The sequence below is a fragment of the Ailuropoda melanoleuca genome, chromosome X, assembly GCF_002007445.2.
Source record: "Ailuropoda melanoleuca isolate Jingjing chromosome X, ASM200744v2, whole genome shotgun sequence".
In the NCBI taxonomy this organism is placed as follows: domain Eukaryota; kingdom Metazoa; phylum Chordata; class Mammalia; order Carnivora; family Ursidae; genus Ailuropoda; species Ailuropoda melanoleuca.
This window is the reverse complement of record NC_048238.1, coordinates 10,779,131-10,805,164: the sequence shown is the minus strand read 5'-3', so window position 1 is coordinate 10,805,164 and position 26,034 is coordinate 10,779,131. Positions and strand designations below refer to the sequence as shown.

The following is a 26,034-nucleotide window of genomic DNA, read 5'->3' as shown; positions in this document are numbered from 1 at the left end:
GAAGACCAGAGGTGATTTTATCCATCTATTCAACAGAGATAGAGACAGCCAGCGAGAGAGGGAACACAAGCAGGGGGAGTGGGAGAGGAAGAAGCAGGCTCATAGCGGAAGAGCCTGATGTGGGGCTCGATCCCATAACGCCGGGATCACGCCCTGAGCCGAAGGCAGATGCTTAACCGCTGTGCTACCCAGGCACCCCGATACTGTATTATTTCTAACACCTGGGATGGAAAGACCTGTGTCCTTATTTTCAGGGACAGATCAGATGGAGAGTGTTGGGGAAGATGGCCTCCTATTTGACAGGGGGTAGCCCAACTCTGGAGAGGAAAGGAACGCAGCTGAAACTTCCAAAATGTAGGCCTGAAATTTGACCAAGAAGTTTTCGAATAAATATAACCTATGACAAAAATGGGGAGGAAAAAAACTCATTCTAGTGTCATGCAAAGCCTAAAAAGGAAAAATTCTAAAGAGGGGTTACTTGACTAGATGATTTTTGGTTTATATACTATGATACCAAATAAAATTATGAAAAACAAAATCACATGGGATTACACATAAAATTTTTATTGAGAATTTCGTCGTTACAGAGAATTCACAGGCCTTTAGTTACATTATATAGGTAAGATGCTGGACAGCAAATATGGTTACCAAAAGTCATCTGGTTCTTCATGAGAAAAGCCCGTGAAACTAAATTAGGGAAAGATAAAAACAATTTTAATTTATTAAATTCTTGTCAAGTTTATTCAGGGATCTTTATAATGTTCACATTCTTTCTCTGTGGGGTTTCTGCCCTTGCTTACAATTTCTCTCAGAAGCAATTTCACAAATTGAAAAATGCAACAGATTTTTTTTTGAAGTCCCTAATTTTGATTGTTTCACTAATTTCTTACAGGGAGACTCAAATACCTGAACGCTTCCCTTGGTTGACACACCAGCAACTTAATGGTCTGTGTAGGAACGCCATATTGAGGAAACCATACCTTTCGTCTTTGTTGCTAGATGGCAGTGTGTCCACTTCTGAGGCTTCTCTGCCAACCTTCTTCGAACTCTGATACAAAGAGGGAAAAGGAATTTTGAAATTACATGTGTATCAGTTTTATTCAACACTTTGGTTTCTCTAAGGACTAATCTGAGATACATATGCAATTTAAGAGTCTAAAAAAGAGGTGACTTTTAAACATGAAATTCAGCAAGCACATCAAAATAAACTATCTGCTACTCATTCTCAACACCACAGTGTGTGAGGCTTCAGTAAAATATCGAGGTCTCAGCACTAATGCATTCAGTATTCATGCACAGACCTTTCGTTATATTTCTTTCTTGTTCTTAAAATGAGAGACAGCCTAACTTTTATAAAATTTGACAAATCAAAACCTCTTCAACCTTTACCAAAGCAATGCGATGAAATTTTGTCAAGAGTGTCACGTACCAAAAAGACTCAGGGCTCTATCTGAGCTGTGGATTTTCTATGCTTCCACCTTTTTGTCTCCAGTGGAGAAGGCAGATTTGGGTCCTACGGTTTTCAAACAAACCAGAGCATCCCTCGGCACCCCCCTCCACAGAAGGCCGGTCCACAGCATCAGCACCTTATCTGCCGTCTCCTGGTCTTGATCCTGCTGAATAATTTTCATGTATTTCTCTAAAGGAGTTTCACCACAAACAGAGTTGCCTTTCATTTCTTCAACACTCATTTCTAACTCTTTTTCCATTTCAATCTTCAGTGATTCTTCAATCATCCTCTGTGGAATAGACAGGTGCCAACACAGGAAATACACAAATACATTACAACAACTTGTAAGTGTTAAAAAAGGCATAGTAATATAACTTTGATCCTTTAAGAGCAACCTGCATGCCAAAGAACTATTTCTTTAATAGAAGTCATTACTATCAAAGGGGGGCAAGCAGGTCATCTCAATGAAGGAAGGGATTAATTTGCCTCAAGTATCCTGTGCTTTACACCAAATTAACCAGAAGTGCAAGGAACATCCATATAGCAGATGAATTTCAGTAAGACTCAACAGGTGTGTGAAGTGGGGCCAAAGTAACCCATGTGCCTGGGACCAGAATCATGACCTAGAAAGCCAGAAGAGAACCAGAGGAAGAAGAAGGGCAGGGGAGCCCCTGGAAGCCACTGCTGACCAGCAGTCACTTCCCCTGGGTTACTCTAGTCCCAGCTAACTGACACTGAAAGTCTTCTTTAAACCCCAGTTGAAATGGGAAGACCTATAGCAAAGCAAAGCCCACCTCCTTTATGGCTTGTTTCCAGGACCAGATGAGAATGCATGCAAATAAGCTGGCAAAAGCTCCCCTTTGTTGCTAAACTCCTAAGGTCTACGTTATACACAGCGTTTCTCAGTGCTCTTAAGCAAAGAAGACTGGGATGCCTACAGCAGGATTTTAATACTAAACTTTAGTATAAAATTTGTATGGAACCTGAAAAGACCCAAATAGTCAAAGCAATCTTGAAAAAGAACAACAAAGCTGGAGGTATCACAATCCCAGATTTCAAGATATACTACAAAGCTATAGTAATCCAAACAGTATGGTACTGGCACAAAAATACACACATAGATCAATGGAACAGAATAGAGAGCCCAGAAATAAATCCATGCTTATATGATCAGTTGATCTATGGCAAAGGAGGCAAGAATATACAACAGGGAAAAGACAGTCTCTTCAGTAAGTGGTGCTGGGAAAACTGAACCACTTTCTTAAACAAAAATAAGGTCAAAACGGATTAAAGACCTAAGTGTGCAACCTGAAACCACAAAAATCCTAGAAGAGAGCACAAGCAGTAATTTCTCTGATATCGGCCTTAGCAACGTTTTTCTAGACATGTCTTCTGAGGCAAGGGCAACAAAAGCAAACAACAACAACAAAAAACCAAACACAAACAAAAACCTGTTGGGACTACATCAAGATAAAAAGCTTTAGCACAGTGAAGGAAACCAACAACAAAACAAAAAAACAACATATTGAGTGGGAGAAGATATTTGCAAATGATATATGAAATGAGGGGCTGATATCCAAAATATATAAAGAACTTACACAACACCAAAAAACCCAAATGATCCAATTGAAAATGGGCAGAAGACCTGAAAAGACATTTCTCCAAGGAAGACACACAGATGGCCAGTGGACACATGGAAAGGTGCTCCCCATCACGCATCATCAGGGAAATGCAGATCAGAACTACAACGAGCTATCACCTCACACCTGTCAGAGTGGCTAAAATCAAAAAGACAATCAACAACAAGTGCTGGTGAGGACGTGGAGAAAAAGGAACCCTGTGCACCGCTGGTGGGAATGCACGCTGTGCAGCCACTGTGGAGGACAGTATGGCGGGTCCTCAAAAAATTAAAAACCGAATTACCATATGATCCAGTAATTCCACTCCCGGATATTTACCCAAAGAAAACAAAAACAGTAATTTGAAAAGATACACACACCCCTGTGTTTACTGCAGCAGCATTTACAACAGCCAAGATATGGAAGCAGCCTAAGTGTCCATCCACTGATGAATGGATAAAGAAGAGGTGGTATATACACACAATGGACTATTACTCAGCCATAAAAGGATGAGATCTTACCATCTGTGACAACACGATGGACCTAGAGGACATTATGCTAAGTGAAATAAGTCAGAGAAATACAAATACCATATGATTTCAATTACATGTGGAATCTAGAAAACAAAACAAATGAACAAAGAAACAACAAACCCAAAACACACAGACTCAAATACAGAGAACAAACTGGTGGCTGCCAGGGAGGAGGTGGGTAGAGGAATGGGGGAAATGGACAAAGGGGACTAAGAGGTAAAACTTCCAGTGATAAAATAAATAAGTTACAACGATTTGAAGTACTGTACAGGGAATATAGTCAATAATACTGCAATAATGCTGTATGGTAAAAAAAAAAAAACAACAACAAAAAACCCCAAACCAAACGAAGTCACCTGCCACTCCTATGACTTCGGGACACACTAAGAACCCATGTCCCTGAGAGCAAGGTACTTATGGGAGGTGTACCAGGGGAAAAGGAGCAGAGAATTTGCGTGTACTTGGCATTACCCGCTCTTGATCCAGTTTTTCTAGTTCTCTCCGTTCCCTTTCTAAAGCCTCTTGCTGCTCGTTCTGCCTTCTTTCTTCTCTCTGTCTGCGTTCTTTCAGGTGTTCTTCCCATATTTTTTCTTCTTCCTTCTGTTCTCCCATTTGTTTCTGATCTACACCTAATGGGACAGAAAAGAAAGGCCATGTAGTTTCCAGCACTGGATTTTTCAAATGATTGCGGGACTGCTCTGCAGGGGCCCTTGCCAAGACTTAGGAAGACTCTGCTTGGTTCTTAGAGGACTCTTGACCCGCTCCATCTTCAAGCCCCCAAACCCACTCCCAGCCCTGCACCCTGCCTTTTACTTTGCTAAGATGAAGACAAGTCACCCTTAATACGATGACTTTACCTGCCTCCCACACCCCCCAATCGCAGCTTCTTACACTCTTTGCTCACCTCTGCCCTTTCCAAGGCAAGCCCTGTGTTTGGTTAGGAGCCTGCCCCCAGCTTTAGGCCTCAGACTTAACCGTTCGTCCCTCTTCATTTACCCAGCTCTTCCCCTTGCTCCCATGCAGGTGTCCCAGTCTCTCCTGCCCCAGACAGGACGCTGCAGCGACCCCCCGCCCCCGCCCTTCTAGGCAGCTCGCTGCCGCTGCCCACCTCCTCCAGGCTGATCCCTGACCCTTCCCACACCTCCTTCTCTAGGCCCGACCTCTCTCCCTGTTTCCTCACACCCTCGTTTCTAACAGACTTCCTGCCATCAACACATGGAGATCCCATAGCCCTGGCTTCACACCGGAACTCATCACTCCTGTCCCTTTACTCATGCTCTTTCCATGCTATGCCCACTTGGCCACCAGGGCTTACAGGTTCTTCCTCCTCCTGCTGCACTGAGGGGCCTTGTCACCATTTACCTGGGCAGCTGCAATCACCCAGTCAACGCTCCCGTGACACCGGTCTCTCTGCCTTCAAGCAACCCACCTTCACCTTCGTGAGCACCGTCCCTTCCTGGATCTGCTTGGCATGCTCTCTGCTCTGTGGGAGTCCAAACCCATAGTGGTTTAGGCTGACAATCTGCCTTTTTCTTTCCAGGCGGACTTCCTCTGTCACCGTACCTTTCACATTCGAAACATTCCACCTTCAGAGCAGCACGCTCACTGGTAGCTGAGTACAGCAGCACTGGCCTTGTGCCATGCCCTTCCTTTCACGGCCCCCCCAACCTGCCGTGCTCCCTTCCTCCCCCACCATCTTACCTACTATGCAAGCCCTCAGCTCAATGCCACCGCCTCTGCGAGGTCCTCCTTATTCCTAAAGTGACAACTGGCTACTCCAGTACCGTATCCACACAGTGCTTTGTACCTGCCTTGTCAAAACCCACAGGCATCTGTCTCCCTACTTCTGTTCCTTCCAGCCAAGGACCATGTTTTAATCATTTGTTCCCTAAGCTTGCAACACAGGTCCCCCCACCTCACATGCTGAATTCAATCTCAATCCCACAGATGGCTGTGCTGACCTTTTTCTCCTCCAGCCCTGGCCTATAACCTCAACTTTCCCCAGCAATGCTAAGAAACGACAAATTCACAGGTTCACCATGGGACTGTGCCCTGTCCTAAGTCACTAGCAAAAAGTTAGTTTTACTAATAGGAGAGGAGCAACAGTCTTCTTTTAATCCTGGTCATGGCATTCTAATAGTAGAGGAGGCGCTGGCCATTTCCATAACGGTGACACAGCCTCCTGCCTGCTGGGGGAAGGACGGTTACTCCTCGATGTACCAGGCTCTCACACAGAGCAGCGGCCTCAAAGTAAGAATGCTGTTTGGGAGGTAATTTAAACAGATGAAGAGAAAAGGCCTGCTTCTTCCCTGGGAGGTGTACTTTGTAGCTGCCGAGTGGCGAAACTGCCTGGGACATTAAGAACAAAAAAAAGAAGTGTTTCCGCTGGCACAAAGCTATCAAGCCTGGGGCTTTTTCTTTTCCCTCTGCACCCAGATGAAGAGGTGAAACAACAAATATAAGAGAATTTCTCCATGATCAGAACCTAACCACACTATTTAATAGTCACTTAAAAGGCCATCTACTATAATCCACATTACGTGTCAGAAACAGAACACCTGTTTGCTCGGATGCTTTCCCTTAATCTATTACGTTATTTTTCTTCCCTACTCACTCAGATCTCTGCCAAACAGCTGCTCATCAGATCTGCTCTTGGGCGCCACGGTCCCTAATGGTATCTATCCCATGGGAGGTCCTCGATGACGGCCTGCTGACTGTCTGATTCTCCTACCAGAAGCTCCACGAAGTGGGGGTCTGGGTTGGTACACTGCTGTATGCCCAGAGATGAGGAAAGTGCCCAGCAGAGAAAAGGCTCTTGATCAAGCCTCAATGAATGAGGGCTTTCCAGACTGATTTACTCTGGAGTCAGCAAAAATCAACCCTCCCAAAATCTCTTGCTTCTTCCAGCAATTGCTCATATTCCCAACTGTGCCTTAAACCAAGAAACTGTTTATAAGAGGCTTTGTGTAGGTTTTAGGGATGATGTTCTCCCAATGTCTGGAAAGGACTAATAGCCGGTTTTACTTGAGGCATTTCCTTTCAACTTTGAGGCTTCAACACTTAGGTCCAAGGACAAAAGGACCTGTATGTTGGCTGAGCCCTGGAGCAAAGCTCCTATCTCCCCACTACACCTTTCTTCCACACTGGGGAGGGAAGTGGGTCATCTGGAGGAGGCAAGAGGAAAGACAAGGTGGGCCGGCAAGACAAGTCTGATGACTAGTCTTCCTGCAATGTCACCAGCTTTCCTGAAGACTGAAATATATAAAGGTTGTGCTCGTCCTACTTTCTTAAGGCATGGAGGAAGCACATAGAAAATGAAATAATGTACAATATTACTAATTCATTAATCTCTTTGGTTCATTAAAACAAAGAAAAACTTACTCGGGTAGTGATACGACACAGGTCTGGGGGCTGTGGCAGCGTCCACGGAAGGCATGTCGCCGGCAGGATGGAGGCCGTCTCCTTCAAACTGCCTCGCCGCGCTCCCTGCATCTACGCGAGGTACAAACGAGTGTTCCGTGAGTCCTCAGGAATGAGGGCAAGAGAAGGGAGTGCAGCACAGTGTAGGGATAACCCATCTTGAAGCACTCACGTTTTGGCCAAAGCAACCGGGCCAGCTCTTTGTCTAAAGGACTCTAGGAAGTCGGCATTGGAGCTGCCTGACCATGGGATTCACTTCTCCCAGCATTCTTCTGCTTTCGAGAATTAGATTGCTTTACAAAATCTCATTGGTTACCCAAAAGGAAAAATTAATCGAGTGGAAGAATTCACCTGGCTTGTTGATAATCATCTGAATTCTATTTGATATCAATGATTTAACAAACTTAGCCACAAGGATTTTGAAAAATTTACTAAGCCTTATCCATGAAATGCTCAAAACATGGTACTTTCAGACTCGCCACGCAGCTCATGAAGCAAAATGGCAGGTTATGTACAAACATAAAGACTTCCAAGCTGGCAAGCCTGCAGGGATGTCCGCACCACAGCTCTAGTTTATACTTAAGCAGGAGGCTTGGAGGTAGGGCCACAGCCAGGACACCAATTCTAGACTCACAAGCTTGTATTATTTTACCTCCATTCTTTAATTAAAGAATGGGCTTTCTAAACCTTAGGCAGCCAATGGAATCAGTATACTTTAAATAAAATAACAGCATACTCATGTTCCATAAAAGGGAAAAAGAATTTTTAAAAATCACTTATTTTAAATCTGAGGCAATCCCAAACTTGGTAAACTGAGTTAAGGATTCACTTATAGGCTCAGCTCCAACTTTGAAATTGTGAGCTATCCTGAAATGCTTAATAAATGGAACTCAGAACACACCCCAAAAATCCTCGTGATATAAAAATGAGGCACTATATCTGTATTTGTGGTTTTATCACAAAATAAAAATGTCCTAATCTGTAACTGCTTTGTTTTTTATGACAATGAATAGGTTTCACCAAAACTAAGCTTTCTACCTTTTGAGCTTATAAAAACTAGTACTCATATTTGAACTTACATTCAAAAGATGATTCAAATTCCTCATTGTCCTTAAAAGGTAGCTTGCCCGGATGTGAAAATTCACTTTTGTCCTGAAGCTCCATTTGTCTTTGATAAAGACTAGATTAGAAGAATAAAATTCAAGAATGTCAAGTTGTAGGAACATAAAACCCAAGAGCACAGGGCGATTGAAAACCCTTCAGGACTCAAGAAAATACTTTTGAAAAAAGCAGTGTTTCTCGGGCTCAAGGAGAATAAGAGCTACACTGCAGGGGGCACCTTCCATGCACCACGCACCCCTCGAAGCTGTTTGCTCAGTGACTCCTCATAACCACCACATGCGGTGAGATAGGTGCTACCATCATGACCACATTGTTCCTAGGAGGAGTTGGCTGTTTCAAGAACCAGAAAACATTTCTGAAACAACCGAATTCTGCACGCCCTCAGCACATGCCAGCTGCAGAGGTTACGCTACCAGCCCCATGTGCATCAAAGGGCCCTAACTCAGCACATGTGTCTTATCTTTCTTCCTGGCTTTATTACAACAAAGAATGAGATAAAAAACGATTACAGGCTTTAGGATCGTTAACAGCACATGTGGCAGTTTTCAGCTCTGTATGTGTAACAGAATCAACATGCTGGAGCCCAGAACTAAGGAGTCAGCATCTCCAGCCATGGGGACCAGGCACAAACAGGGGTCCCACATGTGACTCAAATCCCACTGCTGAGCTCCTCAACACACCCACTCCCTCCTGCTCTAGCAATCGTGTCCCAGGACCCACTACCAATCTAGAAGGTATTTCAGTGATCTACAAATTGGAATCCTTTTTAAAGATCAGGAACAAGACAAGAATGTCCACTCTTGCCACTTTTATTCAACATAATACTGGAAGCTCTAGCTACAGCAATCAGACAAGAAATAAAAGGCATCCATACTGGAAAGGAAGAAATCCCTATCTGCAGGTGACATGATCCTATACATAAAAAACCTAAAGATTCCACCAAAAAACTATTAGAATAAATGGATTCAGGGAAGTCGTGGGATAGAAAATTCACACCCTGGGGCGCCTGGGTGGCACAGCAGTTGGGCGTCTGCCTTCGGCTCAGGGTGTGATCCCTGCGTTGTGGGGTCGAGCCCCACATCAGGCTCCTCCGCTGTGAGCCTGCTTTTTCCTCTCCCACTCCCCCTGCTTGTGTTCTTTCTCTCACTGGCTGTCTCTATCTCTGTCAAATAAATTAAAAAAATCTAAAAAAAGAAAAAAGAAAAAAAAATTCACACCCAGAAATCAGCTGCATTTCTACACACTAATAATGAAGTAACAGAAAGAGAAATTTAAAAAACAATTCCATTTACAATTGCACCAAAAATAACACCTAGAAATAAATTTAATTAAGGAGCTGAAAGACCTATACTCTGAAAACTATAAAACACTGATGAAAGAAATTGAAGAGGACACAAATGGCAAGATATTCCATGCTTACAGATTGGAAGAAGTAATAATGTTAAAATGTCCCTGCTACCCAAAGCAATCGACAGATTCAATACAATCCCTATCAAAATACCAACAGCATTTTTCACAGACCTAGAACAAATAACACTAAAGTGTGTATGGAACCACAAAAGACCCCCAAACAGCTGAAGCAATCTTGAGGAAGAACAACAAAGCTGGAAGTATCACAATTTCAGATTTCAAGATATACTACAAGGCTATAGTAATCAAAACAGTATGGTACTGGCACAAAACCAGACACACAGATCAATGGAACAGAACAGAGAGCCCAGAAATAAACCCACACTAATATGGCCAATTAATCTACAACAAAGGAGCCAAGAATATACAGTGGGGAAAGGACAGTCTCTTCAGTAAATGGTCTTGGGAAAACTGCACAGCTACATGCAAAACAATGAAACTAGACCACTTCCTTACACCATACACAAAAATAAACTCAAAAGGGTTAAAGACCTAAATGTGAGAACTGAACCCATAGAAATCCTAGAAGAGAGCACAGGCAGTAATTTCTCTTACATTGGCCTTGGCAACATTTTCCTAGAAAGGTCTCCTGATGCAAGAGAAACAAAACAAAATTAAACTATTGGGACTACACCAAAATAAAAAGCTTTTGCACAGCAAAAAGAAACCATCACAAAATGAAAAGGCAACCTGATGAATGGGAGAAGATATTTGTAAATGATATATCCCATAAGACATTAATATCTAAAATATGTAAAGAACTTATACAACTCAACACCTACAATACAAATAATCTGATTAAAATGGCCAGAGAACCTGAAGAGACATTTTTCCAAAGAAGACCTACAGATGGCCAACAGACACATGAAAAGAGGCTCAACATCACTCATTAGGGAAATGCAAATTAAAGCCACAATGAGTTATCACTTGATACCTGTCAGAATGGCTATAACTAAAAAGACAAGAAGCAACAAGTGTTGGCGAGGATGTAGAGAAGGAACCTTTGTGCACTGTTGGTGGGAATGCAAACTGGTGTAGCCACTGTGGACAGTATGGAGGTGCCTCAAAAAATTAAAGACAGAAATACCATATGATCCAGTAATTTCACTACTAGGTATTTATGCAAAGAAAATGAAAACACTAATTTGAAAAGACACATGCACCCTTATGTTTACAGCACATTATTTACAATAGCCAAGATATGGAAGCAACCCAAATGTCCATCAATAGATGAATGGGAAAAGAAAACATGCAACACACACACACACACACACACACACACACACACACACACATATAATGCAATATTATTCAGCCATAAAAAAGGATGAGATTTTTGCCACCTGCAACAACACAGATGGACCTAGACAATATTATGCTAAGTGAAATAAATCAGACTGAGAAAAACAAATACCATGTAATGTCATTTACATGTGGAGTGTAAAAAACAAATGAACAGAGGCGCCTGGATGGCTCTGTCGGTTAAGCGTCCGACTCCTGATTTCAGCTCAGGCCATGATCTCACAGAACAAAGTGATGGTTGCCAGAGGGAAGGGGGCAGGGGGATGAGCAAAATGGGTGAAGGGGAAGGGGATGTACAGGTTTCCACTTATGAAACGAATAAGCCATGGGAATAAAAGGTATACCACAGGGGATACGGTCAATGGCAGTTCAATAGTGTTGTACGGTGACAGATGAAAGCTACACTTGTGGGGAGCACAGCATAACTTATGGAGTCAAATCATTACGCTATATACCTGAAACTAATCTAACACCGTGTACCAACTATACTCAAGTACAAAAAGAGACTAGAACCTTGTTTGTTCATATTTAAATGCCAAAATATTTTTATGTGACTTTCTAGTGATGTGTGAAATTAAGTTTAAGCTGAATTTGTTTTCGCAGATTTTGTACATTTATCTTCATTAATCCAGTCTATTCTTGAAGTATGAACATGTTTACTGATACCACAGTGTAGACTCTAACATCAAGTTTGGCGAACAAGTAGAAATTACTTATTTGCTGAAAGGAACATTCCTTCCCACCCCTACCCCAGGAAATTTAGATGATTCTCAAAGATCACATGTCATCTTACAATCTGATTACCAACTCTATAGTGCCGTAGAAAACCCAAACGAGTCCAGGCTGAGACCCCGTGCAGCTCAGCAGACCTGGCTGAGGCCGAGAGGAAGGCGGTATTACCTGGCCTGCTCTGGAGGGCTGGGCAGTAGGTGGAGGGAAGGGCTGTGCCTAGACTCCGCAGGTGAAGGCCGGGGTGTTCTGTCAGGACAAGGACTGGGGCCAGCAGCATGGGATCGGCCCAGACCTAAGGGACAGAAGGCTTAACCATTAAAAATTGCAAGGAGAAGACAGCAACATGGTTTCTAAATAGTTCTATTACTCTAACAATGAATTCTATTATCCTTGTAAACAGCTGAGTATGATGTATAAATCATCTACAAACCTAACGATTCAAGCCCGTAAATGAAACTGCAGTAGTAACAATAAAACGTATACGACTAACCAGCGGTAAAGGGAAAGCACTGTCACTCTGCACATGTCTGCGTGCCCAGGAAATTGCTAGAATAGGACACCACCCCACCACCACCCACAGCACCCACGCAACGTGGGGGAGACACCACTGTTAACCAGGAAAGGCAGGTCAAGAGAGAGGACACAAGTGCTGGGGCTCAGGCGTTCCCAGGCTCAGCTCCTGCTCCTTTCTGCCGTCCAGGGCTGCACTCTTACTCCGGTGAAAGACCCCTCCAAATCCAGAGCATCCTGCAACCCCCTCGGCGGCAGCTCACCTTCCAGATACATTTCACCATCGAGGCTCCTTTTTGCTTTGGGAACGGGAGTGGAGGAGAGGCGTCTGGAGGCAGTGCCCCTGCGAGGCCTCGAGGCCGCGCTGCCTACCCACGCCTCCGAAGCACTGCTCTTGTCCTCTTCGGGGGTGCCCACCGGAGGCTGCTCGGAGACAACTCTGTCCTCGGCACAAGTGTGTCTCTGGGGGGAACTCGAAGTGGTGCTTTTGAGTGTGCCTAGCAAGTGCAGGGGTGGCGGGCTCTTGGCCGCTAAAAGGCTTTTAGCGGGGAGTTGACTAACTCTTCGATGGTAATTTCGGAAAGCTTTCTCCAAACGTTCGGCCTCTTGCTCTAGTTCTTTCACCCTTGCCATGGTATTAGCTACGAACTCAAGGTCAGAATCAGGGGAACTACTCTCTGTGCTTGCATTTGGATAACCTGTGATCCTTGGTATAACCGCCATCAACGTTTCCTGGTCGAGAGGATTTTTCAGGAAATCCCCGCTTACACACCCATCATGAGGCACCACCACCTTGCCACGCAGCAGTCCGCTGGCGGAACGATAGATCAGAGACTGCTTCGGATTGCGGTACACTTCATTTTCGAGCGCTGCGGGTCACAAGAAGCCCATGTGAGAAATGACGGGAAAAGGTGGAGAACAGAGTTAAAATAGATTGAGATCATGATTTTTCAAAAATGGAAGTATTAAGAACAAACCTGCACATTAGTCTCTGAAGCTCCAGTCATGACAGTAATTATTAACATTTATCAAGAGGTTACATGTACCTTTCATAACGCATATTATTTCACAATCCATTATGCACAATCATGAAATCTAAAAAGCTCTGAAAACTGAAAATAGATTCCTAATTTATTTGGTGGCAAAGCCCAACCAGACCTCAACTCACGCGGTTGAAAAGCTTGACCTGAACCAATATAAACCCATTTACAATCTTTATTTATTCCACCTAGCATGAATATGCATCCATTTGATTACAAAATAATTAATGTGTTTCACTGCAGGATGCTGCCCAGAACCCCCAGGGCCGTGGCAAAATCCACAAGCCACAGCAGTAGGGCCTGAGTTTCTGACAAGGGAAGGAGGACATACAGTCACAACAACACTGTGGGCTAAGAACGCTCACTGCTCCCATTTTAGAGATGGGGGGCTGAGACCACTGAGGCCGGCTCACACAGTGAGCAAGATGGGGAGCCGCTGCATTTCCTAGTGCAAAGCCAGTACTTGTGGCCACTACGTCACCTGCAACTCCTCCTTGATGACGCCAAGGACAGAAGCTCGCAATGTGCACTGCGGGGGTTCAAAAGTTCTACCTTCTTGAACTATTTTTCGTGATATGAGGTCACCAGAATTTCAGCTGTGTGCAGTTTGGCAAACAGAATTATTGAGAGAAAGTGAGGAGCAAGCAAGAGTAGAAATGAGTAAAGGGAAAACTCGTGTGGGGAGAAGGGAACAAGGGCCTGACCAGGACAGAGTGCAAATGGGACTGAAGAAGGTTCAGAACAAAGAAAGAAGTGAGAAAGCATGTTAACTGGTCACACGGAGGAACTTGCTCTGCACCTGCAAACAGCTCCAGAAGGTGCGTTGTTATGAAGGAGGAAGGGGCAGACGTCGCGCACGGCAGTGAAAACAGAGTAAGAAGATGACAGCAACGACCATCTCCTCGGGGTTGTGTGTGTCCCAGGCGCCGTACTGCCACCCGTCTCGCTTCACCCTCATTCGTGCGGCCCAGCGCCATTCCTAGCCTATTACAGTGAGGACACTGAGGCCCAAGGAAGGTCAAATGAGCATGCCCAAGGTCAAACAACGAACTTCACAACTGGGATCCGAAACAAAGAGCGTTTCCAGACTCCGCTAGCAGCGGTGCTTGTTTTGCTGGCCGCCTTGCGTCTCGCACACGTGTACATGTCTGTCCAGGGACACGTAAAACCCCCGAACAATTGGTCTTAGCGGCAGAGTAACAAACAAAAAAGGAAAGCCTAGGTTCGGGATGAATTTGGGGCCTTCTGTGTCACCACCACACCTCTCCTGAGCCATGGGGCATCTGTGAAAGAAAGTCACTTTAGCGGATGACCTGGTTGGTAGTTCTAAAATAGAAGTTTTACTTCTCAGGTGACACACAGTTCTATCGCTCCTCCCCTACTATGAGAATTACTAAAAATTCACTAATTATCATTACATTTTCACAAACATCAGAAGCTTTACACACACACACACACACACACACACACACACACACACACACACGTTTAAAATGTGTCTGACCTGTCTGGGTCTGTTTCAGTTGCAATTTCAAATCAGCAACCTGTATAGTTAACCTCTTTATGGAGTCATCGTAATCAAGTATCTGGGCCTTCAGCTGTGCAGAATGTTCAATCTGAAAAGATGTAGGGAAGGAAAAGAAATGAATGTAAAACAAATCACAGCTTATTTCAAAAGGAATAATTCTGTCATCCAGCTCATTCTCCTCTTTTTTGCCAATTCTGAGCAGCTTTATACCTACGAAACAAGAGAACACACTAAAAAGTTTTTCAGCTCCTTCTTTACTCATCTCACACAGCAGCTACTCCAAGACATGAGACAGACATCAGAAAGAGAGCGTCAGTACTGTTAAGTCGCCAGGTGAGAATCAAGAGATACTTTTAACAGTGGGCACCATCAGGACTTGGAAAACTGTGTGTTTAGGGGAGTTTACTTTCCTCTCAATTTTATTACTATTATGAATATAATGTCACAATCACTCAAGAATTTTCTCAGATGAGAAAGAATAGTGGGGGAGTAATTGGCACATGGGGGATGTTCAAACAGATCTGATTTATGCTGGTATGACACACACCAAGTTTACACACCCACGAAGTGCACTGCCCTAAGCCTTGGATGAGCCCAGAGCAATACTCACTTCACTCTGCAGCTGTTTTTGCAGAGCCTGCTTGTGGCTTTCGAACTCCTTATGCTCAAATGCGATAGCGTTTTCTGCTTTCTTTAGTTCTTCCTGAAAAATCACCAGCTCAGGAGATGGCTGAGCTATATCTATAAAGGTAAAAAAGCCTGGTCATTACCAACCTGAAGTTTTCTCAGTTCACTTAACAAAAGCAGCTAAAGAGGCTTTAGATGGTTCTTCCCTTTCTTTGTACGCACACAATTAATATTAGTTTTATTAAATGGATTAAGAGCAGTCCTGAATCACCAATTTCAGAACAGAAGAATTTAGTGCACATAATTGCAAACTTTACCACTCTTCAGAATTCTACTCCCAGTAAAAGAATTCTTTCAAATCCTCAAATTAATGTGACTGCCTGCCTCTCTCCTCTACTATGCAGAGGCACAGAAAGAACGCTCTGTCAAAGCCTACCAGTGACTGCTCCTAGGTCCAATCCGACCTGTGCATCTGTCAGCGGCACATACAGTACAGGCAGAAAGCAGATGGTGTCCCCAGTTCAGGTCATCGGAAGACCTTTTAATAAAGAGAGACTTGCACAGGGTAGCCATGAAGGATGGTGTAGTTCCCCGGGCTAGTACTGAGGCCATGCTGTTACCAGTCCTCAGGCCTAGAGGGTCAGGAAGGGGGGCATTCCCAGAACTGGATAAAGCGAGCAGGCGCAGGGTGCTGGTGAGGTGCCAGCCCCCAAGTACTGGGATCTCGCTTTGCTGAGGCGCGGGGCCAGCCCAGGGACACTCCGCAAGGAGGAGAGGGAGAAGGGAACACAATCACCTTGACTTCACTCTTACCTCCCTCCAAGCGCTTGAGTGTGTCCCCAAATGGCCAAACACCACCAGCCCAGAGGGGTCAGAGGGCAAAGGGAGATGGGTACCATCCAGAAGGACAGATTTATCCAGTTAAAAATTTTTTTTTCTTAGTGACACAATCACGCAGCAGCAAGCAAAAACAAAGTAACTTCGATTCAAGAATCTTAACTTAATAAAATCTTCCCGATTGAACCTTCCCTTATAGGACAAAGCAGTTTCAGAATACTAAGCTAATATCAGTTACAAAGCCATGCCAACCAAAAAAAAAAAGACCTACGGTTTACGAGACGCAAGTTTTCGTTTCTAGTCTCTTCCAGTTGTTGTTGAAGTAATTTGTTTTGTGCCTGGAGCTCCAGTTTCCCTTCTTTCAGTAGCGAATAGTCACTCATCTCTTTTACCTTTTCATTCAGCAGGTGGTTTTGCTTTGTTATTGCCAAAGACTGGGCTCTGACAGACTCTAACTCAAGCTGCAATTGAAACAGGAAAACTGGTATTTGAACAGTGACTTTACAGTACTGCTTAAGTGAAAGCTGGCAGGCTGCCCCGAGCTGGGCGTCACGACCAAACTAGGGCCCCGTGACAGAAGTCGGGTTCTCTGCAACGAGACCCTAACTGTCGCAGTACAAGCCATCCTTTGCCCTCGAGTTGGGGCAGGGGCAAGTTCATGCAACTGCTACCGTGTACAACCCAGTCCTGCAAAGCTAGTGCTTCTAATCATCACCCCATTTTCCAGGTGCAACCAAGGGCCCAACAAAGTAACCACAGTTTACAGCCATAAAAAGGTGAGATATCCTAACACGCTGTGGGGTGCTTTCCTTTTCTTAGTATAACAGAGCTCAAGTTTGCAGCCTGTAAAGTTCTCAAATAAGTCCTTACAGTTACATATGACTAAAACTGAAGTTTCATACGCTGTCTTAATGTACATTTCAAAACAATAGGCTTAACAATTACCTCAAGCTCTTTGACACGATTAACAGAATGATTAAGTTCTTCCTTTTTTGAATTAATAGCTGTGAGCTCCTCTTGCAAATGTACAGCTTTTTCTGAAAGAAAGAGCCGACCAATTAACATCATCATGTTTTCCTAGTGAATACAAAATCATTTAATAATTTATGGCCCATAGGTCAGCCCTAATGACTACTATTTCATCATCTAAATAGCAGATGTCAGGGTCAAAAAAAAACAAAAAACCAGCAGACAAGTAGGAAATACGCCCTGTTACGCAACAGGTGATGGGACGTTAATTGTAACAGTCAACTATGTGGCGAACTTCCTGCTGGTACACACACCTCAGCACTTATACCATCTGCTCAGAGCATGGGGCCCTCACGCCAACAGGTCTGAAGTTCCTTGAAGACAGAGATCTAGTTGTCTGGTATGATTTTGTAGTTACTATTTTATCGTTTTTACTTCACTTAACAGAAGTCTATGTAGTTACATCATCAAAAAAATACTTTGCTGAACACACGATGGTACAGGTACCTACATAAGCATGGGCCTCCAGAAGACAGTTGCGAAGGAACAGCCCCACGCTGGGCGACCTGGCTGGGCAGTATCAAGCACCCAGCCCTGGTGCGCTCCCCGGAGTCCATCTGAAATTGCCACTAAAAGTTTAACCTCTTGTCATCGACAAGTTCCTAGACATATATTAAAATGTAAAATATCTCAAAAACTGAAAAATGACCCAACTTTCTTAGTATCGGGATAATGTATACAAGAGTTTAAGAGGCTACAGGTCAAGTGAAAATATCATGAAGCACAAAAATACATTAGAAGTAAAAGAAATAAGAAACTAGATCACAGGGACAGAGAATTTAAAATTTTCCTTGGGGGAAAAAAGGAAGTCTCTCATGGTTAAGAGTGGTATTTACAGGATGGCAATAAGTTGCTGCCACCTTCTTGAAAATCACATTTATCAAAATACACTGAAATAAAATTGGATAAAATCCTGCTGATAAATCACTGACCTCTGTGAATACACAAAAGGTTAAACACTAAGGTTCACAAAAATGTAGTAAGACAGTATTTTTTTATTTTATAAAATTAAAAAAACAAAACACATGTAATTTTTGTAGTAACAACAATGTGTAAGCTATGTCTTTTTTAGAATATAGAACAGGCCCAACTAGGAAACTAAGAGCCCATGTCAGCACTGAAAAATACAGCTTGCCCCCAGAGTCACCTTTATTCTTCCTTTCATCTTCTATCAACCTGTTAGTTCTGGTGATATAGTCATCCTTTAGTTCAAGTTGATACCTGCCAATCAGAAGAACCAAAAATGAGCTCTTGGTCACTTTCCCGGACGGACTGCTGTCAATACACAAGCTAATCTCCAGCACCAGGGCATCTAAGGGCACCAAACGTGACAACACGTAAACCTCGGGCTCTCTCAAGGTCCGTAAAACCCTGCTGTGATCCTGTCAATTCAGTCCCAAAACTCAATCACACAAATCAAGAGGCCTGTTGTTGTTGTGAGGTTACTGAGAACAATTCTTTCTCAGTTGGTCTCGGCTGACCCAAGGAAGTAAATTAAGGTCAACTTACAGTGTGCATGACAGACTCTAAATCCCAAATGATAACCAAGTCTGTGACTTGAAATTCACCTATCCCATCTCCCCTCCCGAAGGGAGAACTTTTGCCCTAAAAGACTGAGCACAGTCTTGCAAGCCAACTGCCAACAGCATTAGACCTGAATTAGCGATACCCAAAGGCACATCTCACGGGGCTTCCACCGTCTCCACCAGCTATTACCAGCTGACTTTCTGGTTCAGAGGCCAGAGAAAGGAAGGAGAAGCAATCCTGTGATATCCTCCCACCTTCAACACTTGCTAAAGCCGTATGAGGACACCCAAAGCCAAAGAAATGATACCAAACAGTTCACTATCTCCACAGCTATGCAAAGTTAACAAACTGAGGAATAAAGGAAGAAAAATGTGTGTAACAACTAGAGTTACCTCAGTGTTCGCTAGTTTATTAGAGGAGTGGACATACCATATATAGATATAATCCGTCATTTCAAAACTGTTACAATGAAAAGGTGCTACTTTTCTTTTTTAAGAGAATTCTTTTAAAGAATAACCTCCAGAAGCCTTTGCGGGTACCATGTAATGGAATACCAATGACAAATTATGAGCAAGGCAATAAAAATGAGGCCAATGACTAAGACTCAGGCCATAGGAAAGCCCTGAGGACCACACTTGTCCATATTCTCCTCTCCTATGCTGTGTTTTGCTTTATATAGCTAATCCTTTTTCTGGATTCGGACTTGGCAGAACCTTGAAGGAATACCAGGCACACATTCAGTGATGAACCCGGTAACTGGTAAGGAGATCACTGTAGAAACTGTGGCCTATCTCCATCTTCATGCCAGTATGAGCAGAGAACGGGAAGTGATTGTACTTCCGACTTCACAAGCTGCTCAGCTGTGCAAACTGAGCAAGTCCTAAGGTGCCCTAAAAACTGAAGCAACCATAGGCCCTCGGTAAGTGTCAGAGAAACTACAAGTAAGAATGAGCAGTGGATGTTATTCTATGTATCTTTTAAAACTCATCTTAAATATTCATGGGAAAGGCTTGACTACCAATGAAAACCTGTATTTTTTTAAACACCAATTTTGCCATAAACTGTCCGTCTTATCTATTTCATCAGTGTTGCTGTGCTTCTAGCAACTTAATGAAACACAAGACTCCTTTAGCAATGCCACGCAGTTACTTGAGAAGTTCATTCTTGAGCTTCTGGTCATAGCTCTCCTCAATGCTCTTTACGTTCAGCTCCCGCTTCCTAAGTGCGTCAGTTATGCTTTTATTTTTTTCCTCTTGCAGCCTCTGAGTCCTGAAATTAGCAAATAGAGAAAGCAAATAAGAAAACCACAACATCTGAAGTAACAAATTTAGGGGGGGAAATAACCTGTGTTTTCGTTTCTCATCTATTTTATGAACTGACTTAGTTCATCAACTAGCAGATGGAATTATCTGGTGGCACCTGGCTAAGGGGAGTGTGAATGCACTAAGACCAAAGTGGTCTCTTACAGAAGAAGATCCACACTCAAAAAAGGGTTACAGGGAATCAATGGCCATTGTCAATTTAGGGAAGAAAGACAGATGTTTTTTAGTTACGAAGCTACAAAACAAACTCCAGTGTCATTAAATACTTGTCTCTTCTAGAATATTATTTCTAACTGTGAGACTTAATTGATGAGCCCATAAGAATTATAGGTAGCAAATTCAATTTTGGCATTTAATAATCCATCAACTGAATGTTGAAGAGTGCCAAAAGAGAAAGCAAACAATAGATGGGTCTTTCAGAACCTCCATATCCAGAGAACGGAGTGCTTTTCATGGTGAGACCTCCAATTACCCACAAAACCAATTCCGGAGCCAGGAATCAGGTTCACAGGTACTTAGACCAAACCACAGTAAAGAGTGCTATGAACACTGTTCCAAGCAAAGGATAAAGGCTTTGTGTTAGAGCTCCCTCTGCTGGCTAATCTGTAAAGCAAAGGAGCATTAAATCCATTTAAGTAGTGAACATGCTTAGTTAGACAAGAAGAGCCAGGGACGTGGAGGTAAGGAAGTAATTATACAATCATGATTATGTAATCGAGAATCTGCCCAAATTTTGCCCCTTTACTTTCTCTCTCATTATCAATGTGCCACTTCAGTATCACCAAAAGGAGGGTAAGGTAGGCAGAGAGAAGAAATCAAATGAATAGACCCTATGTAAATGAAAAAAACTGCATTAATGAAGACGGAGACGAACTCTTAAATAAAATCGGATTCCTGAAGTATTTATGAATGTCAAGATCCCAAATGGGAAAGCAAGCTTATTCCACCAACTACAGACTGGTGAGCTTGGTATTAACCCCAGGTAAGATCTGAAGGCTGATACATCTGTGAGCACTTAGAAAAAGTAACACACACACCAGAAGAAATAGTGTCACCCAGTACAACTCAAGTCAGAACCACCACATTTCTTTTCTTTTCTTTTCTTTTTTTTTTTTGACAGCAGAGCAGGTAAAGGTGGAAGGTCTGGGTATCTGGAGTTCAGCCACCATGTGCATGTGAAACTATTAGATCTGAATGACAGAACGTAAATGAGAAACACAGGATCTGTCAAAGCATTTTCAGTGTCTTCAAATCATGTGCCTGGTCTTACTGTAACCCAATGATGGTGTCTCATTCTGCTTTTCACCCTAATGTCTAATATTTCATAAATGAAACCCTAGTCTTTCTCTTAACTTGTGCCTTTTAAAACCAGGTGTTGTCACTTTTACAACCAAAAACTCTACTTGGCAATTAGCATCAGACTATTAAGACACCCATTTAGTTCTTTTAAACCTCATTTATTCTGAATATCCAAAACGAACACAAGTTACTCACAATTCAAAAGCTTCAATTCGTTGCTTCAGCTCTGCTTCTCTGCCTCTTAGCAAATCTATATCTTTTAGTAGAAGCTGTCTCTGAGCATAAATTTCTTTGGTTTCCATCTGTGTATGAAAGCATTCATTTTTAGTAAGCAAGCTGAAGAAAATAAAACAGATCTGAACTAACATCCTGCTTCCTCAATTCCGGAGTACAAATTCCAGACATTTAGGGTTACAGTTTCCCTTTCAAGAGGTTCCAATTCAAGGTATGCTTTTTGCCTAAGTCCTTCCCCAAACATGTGTTCCCTCCTTCAATGACTGTGAAACTCCATTCATTATCCTGTATTCCTAAAACCCCTGGTCTATTTATTCTACTTCACATCTCCCAGACACTTAAAATTTGAGTAAGTGCTTCAGCAAGAAAAAAATGACAAAATGTGGACTTAGCAATAAAACTTCGAAAGAACAGAATTCCCCTGGTTCTGCTGCTGTCAGAAAGTTTCAGTTCCTAAGTCGTTCTGACTCAGCAGTAGCAAGCTGAAGGAATGGGCCACACTTCCATTTGTGTGTTCGCTGAGCAAGGCTTCACGGAACACCTAGCCTTTGTCAAACAGCACACCCGGAGCTGGACAGAGAGAGATGGACAGACACAGGCCCCATCTTCACAAAATTCACAGTTCAGTCAGGGAGACAGAAAGCTTCAGACTATGATGTGAGGATTTTATAACCAAAATACATAAAGACTCTGTGGCAGGAGCGACACCTGAATGAGTCTATCAGTAGGAGTCCAGGGAAGGCATCACAAGGAGGTGAAATTCAAGCTGGATTTTGAAGGCCAAGATCGTTTCATCAGGGACAGAAGGGCATTCCAGGTGGTGGAAGAAAGACACGATGCTTTGCATAGGAGGGCCATCTTCTCCAGAGCCTTCAGACTCCGTAAACTAAATGAATATTCTGGTCTGGTAACTGGTCTGAACTAGTCAGTCACCCGTCTTGAGGATGCAGTTGTTAATCTAAACATAATCCAATCATCTCAAAGACTGCACTTCCTACATTTATTTTTATAGGAGCCCAATCACCAGAAATGGTAAGCAGAATTGTACAGGGGTGCAATCAGCACGAAAGGACTGGGTCTGATTGAGAAAAGCCCCAAGCCAGGGTGGGTGCTGGGAGGGAGCCGTTCTACCTCCACAGCTCCTGACGGCAGCAGCTCTGGCTGGACACAGGAAACACTGTTCCCAATCCAGGCCGGTCGAAGATAGCCCCTTGGGAAAGGAACTGGATTTTTCTACAAGAGTGGGCCCCACGCCTCCTGCCACGCCTCAACCTTTCCACCTCCGGTCCAGTCACTTCCCTCGCGAGAAGATCAAATGGCCCCCTGGATGACTTCCGCAGGCCTGGATTCTGCCACTCCGGGGACCTTGCCCTTTGATCCAGTGGCAGCACACTGAGTTTTGTCTCTAGTCTTCACGTGACCCTTCCACCTGCAACCCTATCCTCTCGGCCCATTCTTATCCTTCCACTGGTCGGTTGACCCACACCTAGTCCTTGAGGTCTCAGACACTGCCACATGGCCCTCCCTTCTCCTCTGGGTTAGTAGCCACCCACCTTCCCCTCTGGGTCCCTTCACCACCCCACCGAACCCTAATATCCTCAATTAAATAGGCTGCCTTTCTCAAGCCAAGTCAATTCAGCTCTATAAAGCTCCACTCCCCAGGCGCCTCTTTCTACCCTCACTAACCTTACAAAGCCTCCTAAGAGCTGGAACAGAACAATCACCTGCAAGTGCTTGGTCTGGTCTGCATCAGTCGCAGCTGCCCATCTCAGTGGGGTCCTCAGCACAGTGCCATCAGTGCCGTCTGCTTCGGAGCACTGCTCTGCCTCTACCCCCATGCAGCCATTCCACAACTGCTGATCCTCTCCTTGAAGCTGCCTCCCTGACCCTCAAGTCTGCCCGAGGGAATGGAGTTTACCATCCCCACGTGCATGTTTGCACTCACAGCTCTTTCCTTCCAGCAGTTTCAGAGGAATGAAGTCTGCATATCCTTTTCAAGGCCGATCCTTCCACTTGTGCTCTTGACCCCCGTCCCTAGTACTCACTCCTGTAGGGCTCTGTCTTGTCTAACCAACTACCCCAACCCAGTCTCGGGCCTTGAGCCAATCTACTAAGAGTTGCAGGAAACAGACACCCAGTAAATAATTTTAAAATGTTACCTCCTGGTGCTTTTGAATTCTCTCAAGAGCCATCTTTTCCCGAGAAATGAGGGCTTCAGATTTTGCTTGACAAGCTCGCTCCAATTCATTCCGGAACTCAGCTAATTCCCTCTCAGCCTTTCTCTTCTCTTCCATTTTAACTTTTGCTATTTCAGTATCTTTAAAATACTTCAACTGCAATTGATCACAAATAACTGTAAATACCAATAACTACACTACAGAAACAACTTCTCTCTTGATGGTTAGGTTTAACACTAATGCTCTACATAAATATATTTAGTTTAACCCATCTTTAGCTTCACCTCATTCACTGTACCTGTAGCATTCATTCAAAAGGCACAAAAAATGACGTCAAGTAGAAAGAAAAATCATATGTGCAATAGTTTATCACACTCATTAATAAAGATTCGAGACTTTTTCCCCTTATACCTAAGATTAAGACATTAAAAGATAAGCACCAATATCACTCTTGCTAACAGCAACAAGATACAACTTACCTTTTGACACATTTCCGCCCGAAGCTGCTGTTCTATTTCTCTCTTATATTCATTTAACTTTATTTCTAAAGATTCTAACTTGGGACGCTGAGGGTAAGCATCTGCAAACTGATCATCAATGAGCTGAAGCTTTTCCGCTATTAAAAACAACAACAACATAGGAAGTTAGGACAGAGAAATGTGGTCAAGTGAGCAAGAGGCTAGAGCTCTGTTCAAAAGCAAAGAGTATATTTAGGGGAAAGTGTAGGGATCACCACAATGGACTTTAAAACATCAAAAAATTAAGACAGATTAATGGATGGGACAGACAAGGGCTCAAGCAAGTATCACACAAATTTATTGGGAGAATCTAGGTATATGAGTGTTCAGTGTACAACTGCTTCAACCTTTCTGTATGTTAGAAAACTTTCATCCTCAAATGCCAGGGGCAAACAAAGCAAAGAGTACAGTATAAGTCAGAAAACACTGGCATCTCTTTGCAGTCCCTGAGTGCCAAAGCAGAGAGCGCTTTTAGTGGGCTTTGGTTAAAGGTGACTTACGTGTTCAAAACACTGACCTTAAAATAAAACAAATATCATATATTTCAACTCCTCTGCTTTACAGGGAAGGAAAAAGTGCTGCATTCAGTTTAAGTGAGCCCTAGAGGGCTAAGCAACTATGTAACGGCGTAACTGGGACTGAGACTGATTGCTTCCCATTCTAGTGCTGTCTCCAGGAGACCCACAGCCCTCAAACCAACCGCAGATCAGAATCAACCATGTGGCAGCATGCAAACCTGGACCTAGAGGATGATCTCAGCCACAGAGAACACCAACACCCACCAAAGAGGATGCACAGAAAAAAAGGCTGGCAGGAGTACTGGCAGTGTTCGTCTCTTTAGAGAACTTTAGACATAGTTTCCATTTACTTTTCTGTATTTTCCAAATGCTCTGTAATTGTGCTGTTTGATACAGGACTCTCTAGCCGCATGCGGCCACTGAGTAGATGAAATGTGACCATCTGAGCTGTCATGTGCTCTGAGTGTAAAACACACCAGATTTCGAAGACTGAACACAGAAGTTTTATTTAAAATAATCTCATTAATGTTTTTTATATTGATTACATGTTGGAATATTTTGGTCATATTGGGTTAAATAAAATATATTAAAACAAATTCACCTGTGGGTTTTGTTTTGTTTTCTGCCATGGCCACGAGGCAATTAAAAATGACACATGTGGCTCATATATTGGGCAGCACTGCTCTAGAAGAAGCATGTACCATGTTCCCAATGACATAAACCTACGCCAAAATAAAGGCCTAGTTCTACAGTGTAGCTTTTACAAATTACAGGCTTATCTTCTTACAGGTTAAAAGCACCACTACTCCTTAAGACTCAGGAAGGGTCATGAAATCAATCACATAATTTTAATTCTGCCCCAGGCTGTTTCCAAGTTGCTCTTCCTCTGGGGACCCCCATTTCCTCAACTATAAACTGAAGTGATACACCACTGACTTCTCTAGTTCTCTGCAATGCAACTCGTCTAGGATTTTCTCACTTAGTGGCTGTAAAATAAAGTTAGATGACATATAGGGAAGAACTTGCCAGTTAAGAGAGGTTGAATGCAACACACAAGGAAGAACATGGGTCTCTGGATTCCCCTGAGATTTGGAAAGTGCAGCCTTAGCGGTCACCAGGGGAGGGAGCAGTACTGGAGAGCGTTCTGGTCCCTTCCCTCAATGACACCAGAGGAAATGAGTACTCCTGCCACCTCTGCCACCTGCAGGCGGCATCCCTCCCAGTCAAGGAACAAGCTCATAATACAGTAAATCAGGTCATTTCCATCACCTGAAGAGAAA

The 26,034-nt window shown here is 43.4% G+C and overlaps 1 protein-coding gene across 9 annotated transcripts in view; it reads right to left on the bottom strand.

The window, feature by feature from the left end:
• Positions 1 to 543: 543 nt before the first annotated feature.
• Positions 544 to 26,034, bottom strand: part of OFD1 (OFD1 centriole and centriolar satellite protein) — a 51,748-nt gene continuing 26,257 nt past the window's right edge. For 6 of the 9 annotated variants that reach the window (XM_034649566.1, XM_034649568.1, XM_034649565.1 and 3 more), the window contains 18 exons: positions 24,198 to 24,334; positions 23,701 to 23,874; positions 21,503 to 21,609; positions 19,836 to 19,955; positions 18,307 to 18,380; positions 17,076 to 17,167; positions 16,402 to 16,591; positions 15,277 to 15,407; positions 14,643 to 14,754; positions 12,362 to 12,967; positions 11,757 to 11,880; positions 8,102 to 8,202; positions 6,984 to 7,094; positions 5,032 to 5,085; positions 4,074 to 4,231; positions 1,587 to 1,739; positions 981 to 1,048; positions 544 to 687 (listed from right to left, as the gene is read on the bottom strand). In XM_034649566.1, the coding sequence (XP_034505457.1) occupies positions 645 to 687; positions 981 to 1,048; positions 1,587 to 1,739; positions 4,074 to 4,231; positions 5,032 to 5,085; positions 6,984 to 7,094; positions 8,102 to 8,202; positions 11,757 to 11,880; positions 12,362 to 12,967; positions 14,643 to 14,754; positions 15,277 to 15,407; positions 16,402 to 16,591; positions 17,076 to 17,167; positions 18,307 to 18,380; positions 19,836 to 19,955; positions 21,503 to 21,609; positions 23,701 to 23,874; positions 24,198 to 24,334 (2,555 nt within the window). In that variant the 3' untranslated portion in view covers positions 544 to 644. Of the gene's footprint in view, positions 688 to 980; positions 1,049 to 1,586; positions 1,740 to 4,073; positions 4,232 to 5,031; positions 5,086 to 6,983; positions 7,095 to 7,194; positions 7,295 to 8,101; positions 8,203 to 11,756; positions 11,881 to 12,361; positions 12,968 to 14,642; positions 14,755 to 15,276; positions 15,408 to 16,401; positions 16,592 to 17,075; positions 17,168 to 18,306; positions 18,381 to 19,835; positions 19,956 to 21,502; positions 21,610 to 23,700; positions 23,875 to 24,197; positions 24,335 to 26,034 lie in introns of those variants that run through there. The other 3 variants (XM_002927445.4, XM_034649569.1, XR_004622418.1) reach the window with 3 other exon arrangements.